Source organism: Macaca fascicularis, chromosome 1, assembly GCF_037993035.2.
Source record: "Macaca fascicularis isolate 582-1 chromosome 1, T2T-MFA8v1.1".
In the NCBI taxonomy this organism is placed as follows: domain Eukaryota; kingdom Metazoa; phylum Chordata; class Mammalia; order Primates; family Cercopithecidae; genus Macaca; species Macaca fascicularis.
In genome coordinates, this window is record NC_088375.1 from 106050038 (window position 1) to 106066602 (window position 16565).

The window sequence follows — 16565 nt, forward strand, 5'->3', positions numbered from 1 at the left end:
GGCACAGAGGGATGCGGGGGTCACCCTCCATGCCCAGTGTGCTTAATGGCGCAGAGAGGCCAGGTCTGGGGTCTGTGCCCAGAGTGGGCAGTGCTGGTGTCCAGGCAGTCAGTTGTGGGCATGGCCCCATGTGGAGCTGGGCAGCCTCTGTTGATTTCTCCTCAGGGCTCTCCCTGGAGGCTCAGGGTCTGGCATCTGTGTGTGTGTGTGCACATGTACACGTGTGTGTGCAGGCATGTCTGTGGTGTGGGAAGAGGGCTTTGTCCTGTCTCAAGCTTAGTTCTTACTCTTCCCAGCCCCCTCCGCTCCCTGCCACCATTGTCTTCTCCTTCACGAGCGCAAGGCAGGAGTGCATAGGGGGTTCCCAAGGTTCCTGGGAAGAATGTGGTGGGCACTGCATGTGATGTTGGGTGTGGGCATGTATCTGTGGGTGCACATATGGATGTGATTGAGAAGCCCCTGCCTCTCCTTGTGTTTGTGTATGTGTCTGCATATATCCTTGGGGTCCTAGAGGTTGTTTTTGTGTCTCCTGTGGCTGTTGAAATGACCTGTCGGTTTCCAGAGGGTGTGAATGTGGCTCTGATCTACCCCCTCCCACCTCTTTCCTCTTCTGATTTTCTCCACTCTAGGGTTTGCCCAGTTGGCTTGGCTGGGATTGTCATTGGGTCTGTGTTAGAGAATTGTATCATGTGTTGAATGCCAGCCCTCAAGAGTGTCACCCAATGTGATCCTGGATGCAAGCACGGCTCAGGGTACCTGGGAGCCCCTTGCCCTGTGTAGGGGCTGGTGTTTTCGTGACTGTGTTATAGACAGTGGGGAGTTAGTATGTGCCTAATGCCCATGAATGGCTTGAGTGCGACGGCCGCAAAACGGGTCGAATGTGCACACATGGATGTGTGTGTAAATGATGGATGAGTGTGTGTGCGTGTTCCCTCCTGTGGGTGCCTGGACTGGTCCCTAAGCCCTGTGGGGGGCCTCTCCCACTTCAGCTGTGTGAACAAAGCCCCTGCTTTCCTCCCTGCTTTGCCCCCCAGCCCCCTCTCCCTCAGCACTGAGTTTGATAGAGTGTGTGCGGTTGCAAGGTTATGAGATTATATGACTGGCATGCACTGAAGTGTGTGCCATTGAATGTGAAACTCTAGCATCCCCTGGCCAATGCCAGCCTCTCAGGGGCAGGCTGGTGGATCCCTGGTCAGTTGAACCTAGCTCTCCCAGGTTCCTAGGCTGGCCCATCCATCCTTTTATAACCAGGCTTGGCGACAGCCCTGTAATTACCTGGGGCCAGATGTGTGGTGAAGGCCAAGAGTTTGGTGCTGACACTCTGGGCAGGGGTCATATCTGCCCCTCCCCCAGGCCACACCAGAGGAAACTGGAGGATGCCAGACTTCCTTGGGGTCAGATCACAGGCCAGATTACCGGGTTCAGCCTGAAGCTGCTCTGCTGCTCTTGGCCCAATGTGTCTCTGGCTGACCCAGCCCCAGCACATCTGGACTATCCCATCCGTGTAACACTTCCCCAGACTGTCGCCCACGGGCTGCAGACACCGAACCTGTGTTCCCATCACCCTGTTGTGCGACTCGTCCTGCTACAACCTCCCACCTGGGCCCCTCTTGCCAGTCCATGCCCCCAACCCAGCTCATGCCCCTCGTTCCCCTCGCATATCCTCCCACCCCCCTCATCCCAGTTCTTGTCTTCTGGTCCCAGCTGGTGTCCTTCATTCCAATCCATGGCCCCCCAGCCCCGTCACTACCACCTCCAGTCCACGCCTCTGTCCCCCTTCCACGTACCTCCAGCCCAGTCTGTATCCCTGGTTTGCCAGCTGGACAGAACGTGGAGGTTGAGGGAGAATGGTGAGATTTGGTGCCCAGTAGGTCTGGGCTGAACGGCTGTGGACTGAGCCCAAGTCCACTCCCAACCCCATGGCATCTACAACTAGGGAAGGAAAAGAAGAGAGTGGGGATACGAGAAATGGACAGAGAGTGGGCTGGCTCTTAGCCCACCCTGCCCCAGGCCTGAGAACAGAGGGTCCTACGGCGCGGCTACTTGAGTCCCCTCAAGGACCAACACCAGCTCTCAGCCCTTCCACCGACCACAAACCTTTCCCAAGCTCCCCTCACAGCTCTGGCGGGTCCCAGCCCAGGTGCTGCGCCACCTGGTGGATATCGGCAGACTTGCAGGCCCCGAGTGGCAAACCCACGTGGCAGCGAGGCTTAGACCCCAGCCAGGATTGTAAATAGCTCCTTCCCTCCTACCCACAGCGCTGCTGGAGTGACCTGTCACCCGGAAGGGAGGGGCGGGGCAGTTCTGAACTTTACTCTCCAAGCCAAAATATCTGTTCAGTTGTTTGATGTTGCTGTTGTTTTTCACCCTGGGGAGGATGGGAAGAGGAGGGATGTGTGCGATCTCTACCTGTGTTGGGGGCATTAACCTGTGACAGCCTCTGGGAATGCCAGCGTGTCAGATGGGAGCCCTCTTTGTGCCCGTGCTGGAGGCGGCCAGTATGAGACAAAACAAGGGTGAAGAAGACCCTGCCCAGGGTGAGGCTGCTGCCCTTGTGGAAGGGGCTCTGCCAGTCTGGAGCCCGCACAGTTCACTGACTTGAAGTTCCCTTGCCTGGGGGCTGTGCTTTGGGGTGGGACAGCAGGATGAGCAGAATGTCCAGGCCCTGGGGCACCATCTGGCGGCTACCAGTCAATTGTAAGGGTTCCCAGGTGCTGGAGTTGGGCAGTAGAAAGCGGGGATCTCTTCCTGGCTTCCCCTTCACCAGCTGTGGCCCTGTTGCCATCTGCTCCACTCCCCCATGTCTTGCTCAGTCCCATATCTGAAGCTGTTCTGTTCTGCCCATTCTATTCTCTCCTCTCCCATCCATCAGTAGGCATTGGGTCTGCACTTCAGGTCTCTTTCCTTCTCTCCCTTCCGTCTCTGACCTCAGGCCATACCACTGTGCCTGGTTGACATCTCACCACTGCCTTGGCCAGGATGCCCTGGGCTCTGCAGACCTTGGTGTCACAAAGTAGGGCCCTGGGCAGGGCACGGTGGCTCACGTCTGTAATCCCAGCACTTTGGGAGGCCGAGGCGGGCGGATCACGAGGTCAGGAGATCGAGACCATCCTGGTTAACACGGTGAAACCCAGTCTCTACCAAAAATACAAAAAATTAGCCGGGTATAGTGGCGGGCACCTGTAGTCCCAGCTACTCTGGAGGCTGAGGCAGGAGAATGGCATGAACTTGGGAGGCGGAGCTTGCAGTGAGCTGAGATTGCGCCACTGCACTTTAGCCTGGGTGACGAGCGAGACTCTGTCCCCCCAAAAAAACAAAAAACAAACAAAGTAGGGCCCCGTACCAGACAGGCTCAGGGTCATTGGTGTCTGGCCATGTAATTGCAGACCTCTCTCCCCAGTTTCCCTTTCATGCTCTGGGATTGAAAGCCTCGCTGGAGGGGAAAATCCTCAGCAGGGTTCCGCAGCTTTTAAAACTGATTTCATTTATTTATTATTTATTTAGTTAGTTATTTTTGAGAGACGGAGTCTTGTTCTGTCGCCCAGGCTGGAGTGCAGTGGCTCGATCTCGACCAACTGCAACCTCCACCTCCCAGGTTCAAGCGATTCTTCTGCCTCAGCCTCCTGAGTAATTGGGATTATAGACATGCACCACACGCCTGGCTAAATTTTTGTATATTTAGTAGAGACTGGGTTTTGCCATGTTGGCCAGGCTAGTCTCAAACTCCTGACCTCAAATGATCTGCCTACCTTGGCCTCCCAAGTGCTGGGATTACAAGTGTGAGCCACAGGCCGGGCATGGTGGCTCAAGCCTGTAATCCCAGCACTTTGGGAGGCCGAGACAGGCGGATCACGAGGTCAGGAGATCAAGACCATCCTGGCTAACACGGTGAAACCCCGTCTCTACTAAAAAATACAAAAAACTAGCCGGGCGAGGTGGCGGGCGCCTGTGGTCCCAGCTACTCGGGAGGCTGAGGCAGGAGAATGGCAGGAACCCGGGAGGCGGAGCTTGCAGTGAGCCGAGATCCGGCCACTGCACTCCAGCCTGGGCGACAGAGCGAGACTCCGTCTCAAAAACAAAAACAAAAACAAGTGTGAGCCACAGTGCCTGGCCAATTTACTTATTTATTTATTTAAAAGACAGGGTCAGCCAGGCGCAGTGGCTCTAGCGTGTAATCCTAGCACTTTGGGAGGCCAAGGCGGGCGGATCACCTGAGGTTGGGAGTTCAAGACCAGCCTGACCAACATGGAGAAACCCTGTCTCTACTAAAAATACAAAATTAGCTGGGTGTGGTGACTCATGCCTGTAATCCCAGCTACTCAGGAGGCTGAGGCAGGAGAATCACTTGAACCCGGGAGGTGGAGGTTGCAGTGAGCTGAGATGATACCATTGCACTCCAGCCTGGCCAACAAGAGTGAAACTCCACCTCAAAAAAAAAAAAAAAAAAAAAAGGCCGGGCGCGGTGGCTCAAGCCTGTAATCCCAGCACTTTGGGAGGCCGAGACGGGCGGATCACGAGGTCAGGAGATCGAGACCATCCTGGCTAACCCGGTGAAACCCCGTCTCTACTAAAAAAATACAAAAAACTAGCCGGGCGAGGTGGCGGGCGCCTGTAGTCCCAGCTACTCGGGAGGTTGAGGCCGGAGAATGGCGTAAACCCGGGAGGTGGAGCTTGCAGTGAGCTGAGATCCGGCCACTGCACTCCAGCCTGGGCGACAGAGCGAGATTCCGTCTCAAAAAAAAAAAAAAAAAAAAGTCAGTTCTTGCTCTTGCTCTGTCGCCCAGGCTGGAGTGCAGTGGTTTGATCATAGCACATTGCAGCCTGGACCTCCTGGGCTCAAGCAATTCTCCCGTCTCAGCCTCCAGAGTAGCTAGAACTACAGGTGTATACCATCACGCCTAGCTTTTTTTTTTTTTTTTGGTAGAAACAGGGTCTCACTATGTTGCCCTGGCTGGTTTTGAACTCCTGGGCTCAAGCGATCCTCTCGCCTCAGTCTTCCCAGTAGCTGGGACTATAGGTTTGTCACCACACCTGGATTTTTAAAATTTTTTGTAGAGATGGAGTCTTCCTATGTTGCCCAGGCTGGTCTCGAACTCCTGGGCTCAAGTGATCCTCCTACCTTAGCCTCCCAAAGTGCTGGGATTAGAGGCCTGAGCCACTGTGCTTGGCCATTCGTTTTGTTTTTGTTTTTGTTTTTTTAAAGATAGGGTCGACTGGGCACAGTGGCTTACACCTGTAATCCCAGCACTTTGGGAGGCTGAGGTAGGCAGATCACCTGAGGTCAGGAGTTCAAGAACAGCCTGGCCAACATGGCGAAACCCCGTCTCTACTGAAAATACAAAAATTAGCCAGGCTTGGTGGCATGCACCTGTAATCCCGGCTACTCGGGAGGCTGAGGCAGGAGAATCACTTGAACCCAGGAAGTGGAGGTTGTAGTGAGCCAAGATGGCGCCACTGCACTCCAGCCTGGGCGGCAGAGTGAGACTCCGTCTCAAAAAAATAAAAATAAAAATAAAAATAAAAATAAAAGATGGGGTCTTGCTATATTACCTGGGCTAGCATTAAACTCCTGAGGTCAAGTGGTCCTCCCAACCTCAGCCTCCTATTAGGTCCACTGTGAATGCCAGTCCTATAATTAGCCAGGCTGTGTGACTCTAGTCTTAGATCCTCATCTGTGTTATTGGAAGAGTGAGGCTTACAAAGGCACATCACTCGGCACATAGGAGGTGCTCAGTAAATGGAAGTTGGCTTATTCTAGTTACTGCCCAAAGCGCTTGGCCCTTTCAGTCTTACCATTCCTGAAGTTTTGAATCCACAAGGCCCTCCCTGAGCCCAGCTGGCCAGCCCCTATCCTGCCTGGTCTGGGGATTGAAGCAAGCCTGCAGCCCGGGCCCACTGCTATGGGCTCCCTCATGAGACAAGTCCTCAGTCTGCATGCTTCAAGGCCCTCGAGATTCTCCCCAACAGGACCCAGCCCCAGCTCTGTGTATCTCTTCCTCCCTGAAGCCTCTTCCCTTTGTCCCTAGGCAAATGTGTGCTTTTTCTTGGCATTCCCACAGCCCCCAGGCATTTACCCACGAAAGAGCTGGTTGTCAGTTTTGTAGGCGTGTGTTACCGATTTCTGCTCATACATCAACACATACTAAAGTATGAGCTTATTCTGGGGTAGAGGCTATATCTTGTGTCTCCAATACCCAGGATAGAGCCTGGCACTTGGCAGGTGCTCGATAAATGTGGATTAAATGCATGGACGATTAGATGGATAGGCCCACCTTTCCTGTCTATCAGTACGCAGGGAGTCTCAGACTGGTCTAGTGGCTGCCCCCAGTTCTTTCCCCACCTGCTCTCCCACCCCACACTCCTCCCTGTTCCGCTACGGGGAAACCCACCCACTCTCCAGAGTCCAGCTGAGATTCCATTTTCCATGTTTCATGGGGAGAGAGGAGGAGAAAACACAGTCCCTGCCACCAAGGGCTCACTCTCACAAAGCAGCTGGCAAGAGCTGCAGGGGCACACAGGATCCGGCCTGCCCACACAGTGCCAATTAGAGAGCCTGGGTGGGATGGAGTCCCATGAGTGCACAGCTTGGAAATAAGGTGTCTCCTCCCTGGGCCAGAAACTGGCTCAGCAAGTGAAGTTGCAGGTACATTTCAGCCCCTGTCTGCACTCCCTTATGCTGCACTGGCCTGTAAACCCTGACCTCGCCCTGGGGCCCCCGGGAAGTGGCTATTCTCCTGTCTTTTGCCTTCTTTCCCCTCTGCCCTCCTGAGCGATGCAGGGTGGTGTAGTTATGAGCAGCCCCAGCCCTAGCAAACTCACAGCCCCTTGGGCATAATGTTTGAAATGAGTAAAATTACAAAGGGTTATAAAGGAAGCTGATTATATTGAACGTTATCAAAACATCTACATTTATTGATATAGTAATATATATGCTTTCTATTAACACATTAAAAATGAGGAAGGTCTAACAACTATGATCATTTCAAAGTACTGATGAGTGTAAATGGTATTTTGAGACATCTTCAACAACTATAATGCAGCCTGAAAACATCTGCGATTTCTGGTTACAAAGTCACAGGTACTATTAATACTACTATGGCTTGCTGCCCAAGCACACAAGAGAATGTTAAATTTTAGTTATAGGCGAGTGAAAATAAAGATAGATTTTTTTTTTGTCTAGGTTCTCAAATCCCCTGAAATCCATAGACCCAGTCAAGAACCTCAACTACAGAATGGAAGTGGAAGAAAAGGTGGAAACCATAATTGATGGAGCCTTTAACTCCTTACGTCATTTAATCCCTACACCAACCCTGACAGAGTGATACCACAACCAGTTTTTCTGGTGGGATACCTGAGAATCAGAGAGGTTGAGTGATTTGCCCAAAGTCAACCAGGCCCTGCCGGGAGGCCCCTGTTACTCTTTCCATGCAGCGTTGCCTTTGTAAAGAAGATGAGCCCCAGAACAAGGTCTGAACACCTTGTTTTGACTCTTTGGCCCCAGAATTCCCTTTCCTACCCAGGCCCTGTGACCTGTGGGGTTTAACCAGTGTAACAGAAGGGTGATGGCCCCTTGAAATCACACACACTCAGTTATTTTTATCTCCAGTTTATTTTTTTTAGACTAAGAGCAGAGTATGAAAGTCACAGCCAAAGCACTTGAAAAAGGCCCAGGAGGATGGGTGGGACCACATAGGGTGAGCAGGGCAAGGTCCTGGGAGATGGTTCCCGGCTCAGGGCTGGAAGGGAGGGGGCGCTGTTGTTTTACGGTCTCCAAAAGTGTCTGTGCGTTGCATAGGTCCTGTCTTCACAGAAGACAAAAGAGGGGCCAGGGGGTCCCCCAGGTGTGGGGGGCCTAGCCTGGTGGGGAAGGGGTCTGAAGCTGGAAGGGGAAGTCAAGAAAGGTCAGGGGGTTAAGGAGGGAAGGGACTCTGTCTGTCTGTACATTATATATAGAGATATAGAGTCTGTACATGCCTGCCTGGCACCCCAATGCCCACCCCTTGCCATCCTTGTCCACTGCCCGCCCCCCCAGGGGTGACTACTTGTAAACTTGGTTTCAATCCAAACCACAATCCTGGAAGTGGGAGTGGGGGAGGAGGACGTGCTTATTGCTGTAAACAGGGGAAGGAGGCAGCAGGCAGTGCTGCCCCTTGCCCATCTAGTCCCCTCCCCATGTTCTGCCCCTGGAGGAGAGCAATGGGGGTGCCTCCCATGCTTCGATTTGCTCTCTCTGGGGGCATATGTCTCTCTGGGGGACAAAGGGAGAGGGCACCAGGAGTCAGGGAAAGGTACCAGGGGCCACGGAGTCCTGAGCACTGCCCTTTTTGGCCTCCAAGTTTGGTACCAAACATTACCAGAGCCACAAGGCCACCTGGGACCCATGGCTATCCCTGTGCTTGGTCCACTACAGTGCCCTACCTGGGGGTAAGGGGTAGAGGGGGCGGGCACAGATGTATGGTGCAGGCCCCACTTCTAGCCACTGGAGGAGGGGTCTAGGCCCCATTACTAGGCTTCCCTTGGAGAGGCCAACGGCTCCCTGGTCCTTCCAAGCCCCGCCCCATCTCTCCCCGCCAGGGGAGGGGGCAGAGCTAGGAGGCCAAGAACGTCATGAGGAAGAAGGCGATGCCCACGGCCAGGGGCAGGTGTTCCCGTTTGGGGCTGGTCCCGCTGATGCTCTTCTCAAGCTTGGGCACCTGAGGGTTCTCTCCCTCAAAGTCTTCTGTGGACAGAGGAATAGACAGACTGGTGAGGGCTGGGTTGCGCGCCAGGGCAGGGGCACGCGGCAGCGGCAGCAGCAGTGGAGCCAGGGACGTGATCACCCACGGGGTAGGAAGGATCAGTGACCCCGGGAAAGGCATGCGAGGTGAGCAGGCACCGGGGTGGGGGGCTGCGGTTCCAGCAGTGGCCACCAGAGGGCGCTGCGCAGACTCACCCAGCACGTTGATCTTCACATTGGGGCCCATGGTGAACTGGGGGACAGTGGGGACCGGCTTCTCCCCGGAGTGCGATGCTGCGGGGTGGGGTGCGGGTGGGGAGAGAGGAGGGGAGAGTCAGGGCCAGGATTCCCTCCCCTTGCTACGGCTGGGGAGCAAGCCCCCCTCACCTGTGCCCTCCACCCCCACCCCCAGGAAGCCAGGGGAGCCCCAAAGCAGGGAGCTGAGGATGGGGGCGCGGCTCGGAGCCGAGTCTACTCACTGGAGGCGCAGCAGACGAACACCTTCATCCTCAGACACTTCCAATGCAGGTTGTGAGTGGGCGTGGCTGGGGAGGAGACAGGGCCCGAGTCACTTTCGCCCAATTCGTGCCCTGTGCCCTCCCTCGACGGCTCTATTTCTCACCCCCTTCAAACTGTCCCCGTCGGGCGGTCTCCTTCAGGAGCTCCCCTACCCTTTGGACACAGGTCACTGTACCTCTGCCGTCGGCCCCAGAAGCCCCTTTGATCCCATTCCTTAAGAAACTGGGATCCCTGATGTTCCAACCCCGGAATGTCCCTCACAGAAACAGCGATTCTCCGCAGCCCAAACTTGGGACTGTCACCAAACTCCTCTCTTGGCCCCACGACCTCGTCTACGCTGAACCCCTGAGGCGCCCCGTGCCCACGCCTTCTCCCGGGTCTCTCAGCCGCGAGACCTGGAGCCCGCCGAGCCGGCCCCGCCCCGGAGCCTCGGGGCTCCACCCCCCAGCTGTCACTCAGACTCTCGCGTTCAGACCTGCCCGCCCGGCCGCCGTCACTCACAGATGTAGTAGTACTCGTGGCCGGCGTGGAACTCGTAACCTAGCGAGAAGGCGCTGTAGCGCTGGAACTTCTCCGAGAACTTGATGGGGCTGTGCGGGGCGTGCGGCCGGTTGCACTCCCAGCGCTTGAAGCCCTGGCTGGCGTTGCAGGTGCGGTAGCCGTTGCGGCTCACCATGTACAGCACGTACTGCTCTGCCCCGCCTCCGGGCCCCGGACCCGCCCCGGGGCCCACCCCCGAGCTGTTATAGTGCGGGCAGTAAATATCCAGATAGTCGTTCACATTCACCTGCACGGTGTAGCCCTCTCGCCGCAGGCTGTGGGGAAGAGGAAGCGGCTCAGAGAGAAGAAACCCCAGAGCAAAGCCGCTTTCCATCTGACCGCTCCGCAGCCCCTCCCCAGGGTCCGGGTAGCCTCCTGACTTTTCCTCCGAGCTTCCTCGCGGCTCAGCCCTGTCTCTGCCCCCGGGGCCCTAGTGCCGCCGCTCCCCTAACTCTCCTTCCGTGCCCTCCTTCTTGGTCTGTCCTTCTCCTGTTGGCCACCAGAGGGTAGCAAAGGCGCAGGGAAGCCCGGCCTGCCTCCAAAGAAAAGGAGGCGAGGGAGAGGGGCGGAGGGAAGAAGGGAGCGTACGCTTTGGTTGCCACAGAAACGGCGCAGGCCCCAGCGACTCCCAGACCCAGGCCCGGATTTCCTCCGTCCATCCCCCATAATTCAGCAGCCGGGAGGAGGGATGGGAGGGATGGAAGCCAAGGGTGAACGTGGGAGGGATCCCTTCCGAGGGACACACACACCCTCAATCGCTTCTCCCACCATGCTTCCCTGCGGCTGCCAGTCCACCCCCGGGGCCAGTCCAACAGGACCTGCCCTTACAGACGCATGTATGGCGGCTTCATGCATATACATGTATAAGTTCTATGGCACACACACAAATATGTCCACCGCCCACTCATAGGAGGCAGACACACAGAAAAGCTGGGCTGTATGTGTGCTGGCCCGCATGCCAGTATTGGTTGACCCCACCCCACCAATCTGGGGGTCTCTCCCTGCCCTCCCCATACTACAGTATCACTGACTTCTGTACCTTGACAGAGTCCCGTGACAGAGACCCCACCCTGAGGCCAAGGACAATTAGGCTCCCAGGAACTTTAAACACATGAGGGCGCTAAGGGACTCAGCACCAAGACTCCACGTGGCATCATGCCAACCAGCCCAAACTTCTGTCTCATTGTGCAATGTGCACCTCCTTCCTCAACCTGGCACAAAGGCCCCCCTTAATGATGCTGGGCAGAGCAGTGGGCACAGGGCCTAGACAAGATGGCTGTGCCTCTTATTTCCCTGATCCCTCTTTGGGACACAGAAGCAGATGCTGGGTCCCTTGTAATCCCCACCTGCCTTGCTAGTCACCATCAAAGTGTTGGTCTTAACATCCTCGATGGCGGTACTGAGCGGTGTGGGGATGGAGAAACCTCTGAATGGAGAGGGGGCAGGGGTTTTCCCTAATTTCTTTAGGGTAAGAATACACATATCTTGGCAGTGCCAGGAGAGTGGTGGACACAGGAAGGCATGGGGTCCTTGGCAAAATGTCAAATCACGGGGTCCCTAGTCCCTGTGAGCTCCCTGAGGGGAGAGACTGGCTCCCCGTGTCACCAGGCACCACCCAGTTCCCCAAACAGTAATTAGATGCATTAAAGAAATGAGCGTGGAGGCTTCTGCATGCGGTGGGGCCTTGAAGGTCCCTCCTCGCTGACCCCACTTCCTTGGCTTTGCCTGTGCTGTCCCCTCCACCAGCAACCCATTCCAAGCCTGGCAGTGAGGCAGGCAGAGAGCTGATGTTTAGGTACCCCAGTAAGAATTGGCACAGCCTCCTTGGGTCATCAGGAATGCCATCAGCCCCACTCCGTTCCCATGGGAGTAATGGGTCACTCAGGCCCCTCCCTTGCCCTGGCACTCAGGTGGGCAGGAGTCTCGGCCTGGGGCACTGGGAGCAGGAAAACGGGTTAGACCAGGCCTGGCTCCAAGCTGCCATCCTAGGCTTGCCTGTCCATTGCCAACCCCATAGTCTGTTCCTCCCCTCAGGCCTTGGGGAGGGGGCCGCCAGCGGTGAGGGTGCCAGGTCTGGAGCAGCTGCACAGCCACACTGGGATCTCTGTCTCTGAGCCTCACCCATGTTTCCAGTCCCACTCTGAAGCAGCCCCTCCCTGCTGTACCGCCCAGTTCCCCCTACAACACACCCCATTCCAGCAGGGAGGAAGCCAACACCCAAGGTATTCCTACAGGTAATTCCATTTCCTCAACAGGGCAGGACTAGTCTTATAAAAAAGATTGCAGGGCGACCACAGGTGAAGGGAAGCTATCTGTTAAGTACTCCTGCGCTGTGTGGCAGGAACAGCCCCTGAAATGCCCCCCAAGGCTGGGTATGTGAGAGAAAGACCTGCCGGTGGGGTGGCTGAGCCCAGTTGGTACACAGAGGGCACGAGGACAAACGGGGTGGGAGCCAAGGAATTCCCAGTCACAACTCTTTGGAGACCCAACGTGTCTGCATGGCTTGGGCACTTTAATTGAATCTGTCATCTTCCCTCCCTCTCCCTGGTAGTGCGGAGAGAGAAGTGCCGCTGGGCCCCTGCGAAGCTCCGCAGCTAACCCCGCCTCCAGGGCCGCATCTCCTGCGGAAGGGTGGGGGTGGCCTGGGACCTGGGGACCGGGCTGTGCTCTGCCCCTTCGTACTGTTCTCTCTTCTTATTCCACTTCATCCCCTATAGCCTCTCGCCTCTCTTGCAGAAAGGCTAATGCCGACACACCCCATTTGGAGGGGGTACCCTCTCACCCCGTTATTTCGGTCTCTCCCGGCTCTCACCGCTTCTGAGGCGCATCCCGACACCTCTCTGTCTCTTTCAGTGCCCTGCCGGGACGCGCCTGGCCTCACTTAACCTGGAGTGTCCGCGGAGGGGGCAGGGGGGCGGAGCGGGGAAGGAGCAAACTTCTCCCCTAGCCCGGAGCAATTAGGGCAGTAAACAGGGTGTCTAACAAGACCAGAGAGTAGGGAAGGGATCCCAGGGGGCCCTGAACTTGTCAAATTCTCGCCATCCCCCACCCGCGGCCCCGGCCTTAGATGCCGGGCTGCAGAGTTAAAGGGATGGAGGAAGAACGTAGACCCGGGTTCCTCTTCCCTCTAGCGCGCGTCCCCGAGACTGCGCGCCGCCCGCTCCAGCAGGCGAGGCCGGACCACGTGTGCGCGGCGTGGGGTCCGCGCGCCCGGGCTTTGAGGGTGGTGGCGGTGGTGGCTGGAACGCTCCGGGGGCGGCGGTTGCACGCTGACACCCCTGCGCCCCTCAGGCGCCCTGGGCTTCGGCGCCCCGCCCGTCCCAGTCTGGTCAGCCCGGGTCTGGGCGCAAGGCTTCCCTGGGCCGCGTCGGGTAGGGGAGAATCAGCGCGCCCGACACCTCCGCCCCTCCTCCCTGCGACAGCGGCGGCGGCGGCGGCGGCGGCGAAGGTTTATTGATCTGCAGCGGCGGAGAGGAGCGAGAGACCCGCCGAAAGCGAGACACAGAGACGGAGTGAGGCGGAGACACACACCGAGAGGGGAGGTTAGCAGAGGCCGGATTCACTAAAAGGGGAAAAGAAGGGAGACACGGCGCGAGAGAGAAGCCAGAAACCGAGAGAGGCAGGGAAGAGAACGAGAACCGAGAGTCTTGGAGAACAGGAGAGACAGGCAGGCCAGAGAGGCCCACAGACAGCGGAGACGGAGACAGAGACGCAAAGGAGAGAAGCAGAGACAGGGAAGGGTGCAGGGCTGAGACTCAGAGACTGGGAGAAAACACAGAGAAAGACCATCAGGGACGTAGTAGAGCCTCAATAAATATTTGTTGAATGAATGTATGAATGAAACAGAGATCAGCAACAGAAGCGTTTCAGAGATAAGTAGAGAGACAGCTATATAGAAAGATGTTCCTGAGGCTCCTTGAGACAGGGGCGAATACCAACATCCTTGCTCAGCTCTGCAAAGAAATGAAACACAGGCCAGGGGGCATATATTTGGCCATCGGCCGTGCCAACCCGCCTCACCAAGTTCGATTCCGGGCTTAGGGGACTCCTCGACCTCACACTCTAATGCGTCCCTCCAATACAGTCCCCCCACCCCTAGTTTCTGGGCCACATTGGGAACGGGTCTCTCCTATTCCACGGGACTAAACAGAAGTACTGAGTGGGGGGCAGAGGGCTAGGTCGTGGCCGGTGTGCAGGGCACTGTCCCCAGGTCTGTCAAAGGAGGCCGATGCACGTGTCCCACCAGCACCCTCCCACGTGACCCCAAGGAGGCGGGGTCGCAAGACCCTCCCCACGTGACCCCAAGGGGCAGAGACCCTCCGCACGTGACGGGAGGTGGGAGCCAGGAGCCCAGCTCACGTGACTAGGGGGAGGGGGCGCGGGAGCCCGTGGCTCGGTCGGCCCCGCCTCCAGCTACCCGGCCCTCTCCACTCTCGGCTCCGGAGCACGTCGCTCTCACGATTTATGGGGCCGCGGCTGCCGCAGTGAGGGAGCCGGGGAGCCCGGGCGCAGCGGCAACAAAGGCCCGGGAAGCGAGGCGGGGGCGGCGGCAGCCTCCTGGCCCGGTGTGCGCCCCCTCCTACCTCTGCCGGCTCAGGCCCGCACGGAGTAGAGAGGACAGAAGGGAGGCTCCCGGAACCCGGGCTCCCCCACCCGCTCCCTGAGCTTTCACCTGCGCCCAGGTGTATGCGGGGGAGGGGAACCTGATCAACACCTCCCCCCACCAAACCTATTCCCGCATCCTCCCCTGCTCTGGCTTCCCCTAAGAACGCTGAGGTGCTGCAAGGGTGGCGGGGAACCCGGGGCCCCTCACCTGCGAGCTCTTCACTCCCCGCCAGACTCTAGCGGGGTGGGGGGCGGACGTGTGAATCTGGGGGAGGGGGCTGAGCTAGATAGAGCTGGAAAGTCAGCCCCCAGCGCCCCCCGGAGTTCTTGGAGTCCCGCTCCGGGGGGGAGGGGCCACGTCCCCACCCCCGAGGTTTCCATGGGAAGCGAGAGGGGGGCGTCGTTGGCTCATCCCCACCCCCAGTCTGACACTCCGGGCGCGAGGAGGGAGAGAGGGGGAGGCGCGGAGCCCCAAACGGAGGCGCGGAGCCCCAAACAACAAAGAGCGGAGCGGCGAGCGGCAGCCCCTCCTCCGAAAGGTTGGGGGGTCGCGGCCGCCTGGCCCTCCCGGTCCCCTCCCCTGGGGTCTGGCCATTTGCTCCCTGGTCGGTCCCTGGGGTGGAGAGCCAGAGGCAGTGCTGCCGCCACCGCCCGGGCAGGTGTGACAGTGACCCCCGCGTCCCCAGGGATCCCCCCCTACCAACACAGACACACACTAAGGTGGCCAGGGTGATACACACGGCAGCTTGGCGGGGAGGAGAAGACAAGGGCAGCAAGGACTGAGCAGAATGAGGACCCGGCCCCGCAGCCAGCACCCGGCCGCCGCGCCACACACCCCGGGAAACCACACGGCCGCCCTGACACCCGCCCAGACCGCGGCGGCGCCAACAGCCACCCCAGCCCAGACGCAGCCTGCCGCGCGGACAGCGACCGCAGCCCCTTCCCCGACCCGCCGCCCGCTCCCACCCCCAGACGATCGCCGACGCAGACACACAAATCACACACTCAGACACACACGCACACTGACAGCCGCGCACGCCCGCTCACACTTGGAGCCATTCGCCGTCCCCAGCCCGGGCGTGTGTGTGCGTGTGTAACACACCGACATCTCTCTGCCTCCTTCCCTCTCGCCGGTACCCCACGTTCCCATCCTAACCAAGCAGCATTCCTAGGGCCCCCCAACTCGGCGACCCAGCCCTAGCTCACCCCAGCCGGGCTTATCCACACAACCAAGACAACCCATTTGCCTTCCTTCTAGGGAGGTGCTCGGTCGGACTCCCTGCCTCAGCTCTGGACCCCACTTTTAAAAGCAGGAGTCCTAGACAGAACCCCTGGAAGCCCTCATGGCCAAAAACAGGTCATCCCTGGGCCCAAAAATGCAGCGGCCTATCCCCAGCACACCGCTACCCCCAAACCCCAGCCCAACTGGGGGAACTACGGGACAGGGCCATGCTATTCCAGCTGCGGGTGCGGGGAGAAGCCAAGATGGGGTGGGGGACCCCTCCGGCAGCCTCCTCCGCACGGCCCGAGCGCTCCTTACTATAGCCCAACAGCCTCTTCAGACACCCCCGAGTTTCCTAGACGCCCACAGAGTGCGTCCCCCTCTCTGTCCCCTCCCAGTCCCCAGCTCTGGTCTCCCAGGACTCCCACCCCGGGATCCCCCAGGACTTCTCGGGCCCATCGGCTCCCCATCTCACTGACACCGGACGCGCGGACTCCCAGGGTCCCCGACTCACTGCTGGTTGGAGCTGTTCCAGTACACCGCATGCCGGTTTCCCAGCGCCCCTCCGGGCCCTTGGGCCAGCAGCGGCAGCAGCGGCACAGGCACGAGCAGCAGCAGCAGCAGCAGCGGAGCCGCCGCCATCCCCGGAGCCGCCGCCGCCGCCGCCCCCCGACTGAGCCCCGCGCTCCCGGCTTCTGCGCTTCCCAGCTCCCCGCTGCCGCCGCCGCCGGCCCCCAGCCTTAGGCCACGCCCCCAGCCCTTCCCTCCGCCCTCCTGGGCGCGCCCCCGAAGCCCCGCCCCTGGCGCGCCCCCGACAGGTCCCATCCCGCTCCGGCCGGGAGCGCGCGACGTGTGGGAGCTGGGGACGGTGCTACCCCCTCCGGAAAGACCGGAGCATGCCTCGCCTCTCCCTCTTGGGTTCAGTTTGCTACAACTGGTCCTGGGCCTTTTGCTCCCCAGGCT

At 58.5% G+C, this 16565-nt stretch overlaps 1 protein-coding gene and 1 long non-coding RNA gene across 3 annotated transcripts; one reads left to right on the forward strand and one right to left on the reverse strand.

The window, feature by feature from the left end:
* The first annotated feature begins 2358 nt into the window (after positions 1 to 2358).
* LOC141407073 (uncharacterized) lies at positions 2359 to 7376 on the forward strand. Its single transcript, XR_012414180.1, has 2 exons — positions 2359 to 2537; positions 7181 to 7376. It is a non-coding gene; the product is annotated as an uncharacterized lncRNA (long non-coding RNA).
* Positions 7377 to 7593: 217 nt separating this feature from the next.
* On the reverse strand, positions 7594 to 16277 carry EFNA3 (ephrin A3). Of its 2 annotated transcripts, XM_005541611.5 has the most exons (5): positions 16117 to 16277; positions 9737 to 10050; positions 9196 to 9261; positions 8933 to 9010; positions 7594 to 8719 (listed from the first exon to the last, which is right to left on the reverse strand). In XM_005541611.5, the coding sequence occupies exons 1-5, from the start codon at positions 16242 to 16244 to the stop codon at positions 8589 to 8591; spliced, it is 717 nt and encodes a 238-aa protein (XP_005541668.2). In that variant the 5' UTR covers positions 16245 to 16277; the 3' UTR covers positions 7594 to 8588. The 2 variants fall into 2 exon arrangements, with proteins under 2 accessions (XP_005541668.2, XP_005541669.1); XM_005541612.5 differs by lacking the exon at positions 8933 to 9010.
* Positions 16278 to 16565: the final 288 nt, after the last annotated feature.

What these genes read in the sequence shown, in the direction of transcription:
- EFNA3 (XM_005541611.5), bottom strand. Translation starts at nt 16,244, where the DNA reads ATGGCGGCGGCTCCGCTGCTGCTGCTGCTGCTGCTCGTGCCTGTGCCG. An exon ending in GTTCGTCTGCTGCGCCTCCA is followed by an intron (nt 9,011 to 9,195) that starts GTGAGTAGACTC and finishes CCCACCCCGCAG; the next exon opens with CATCGCACTCCGGGGAGAAG. An exon ending in TGTGAAGATCAACGTGCTGG is followed by an intron (nt 8,720 to 8,932) that starts GTGAGTCTGCGC and finishes CTCTGTCCACAG; the next exon opens with AAGACTTTGAGGGAGAGAAC.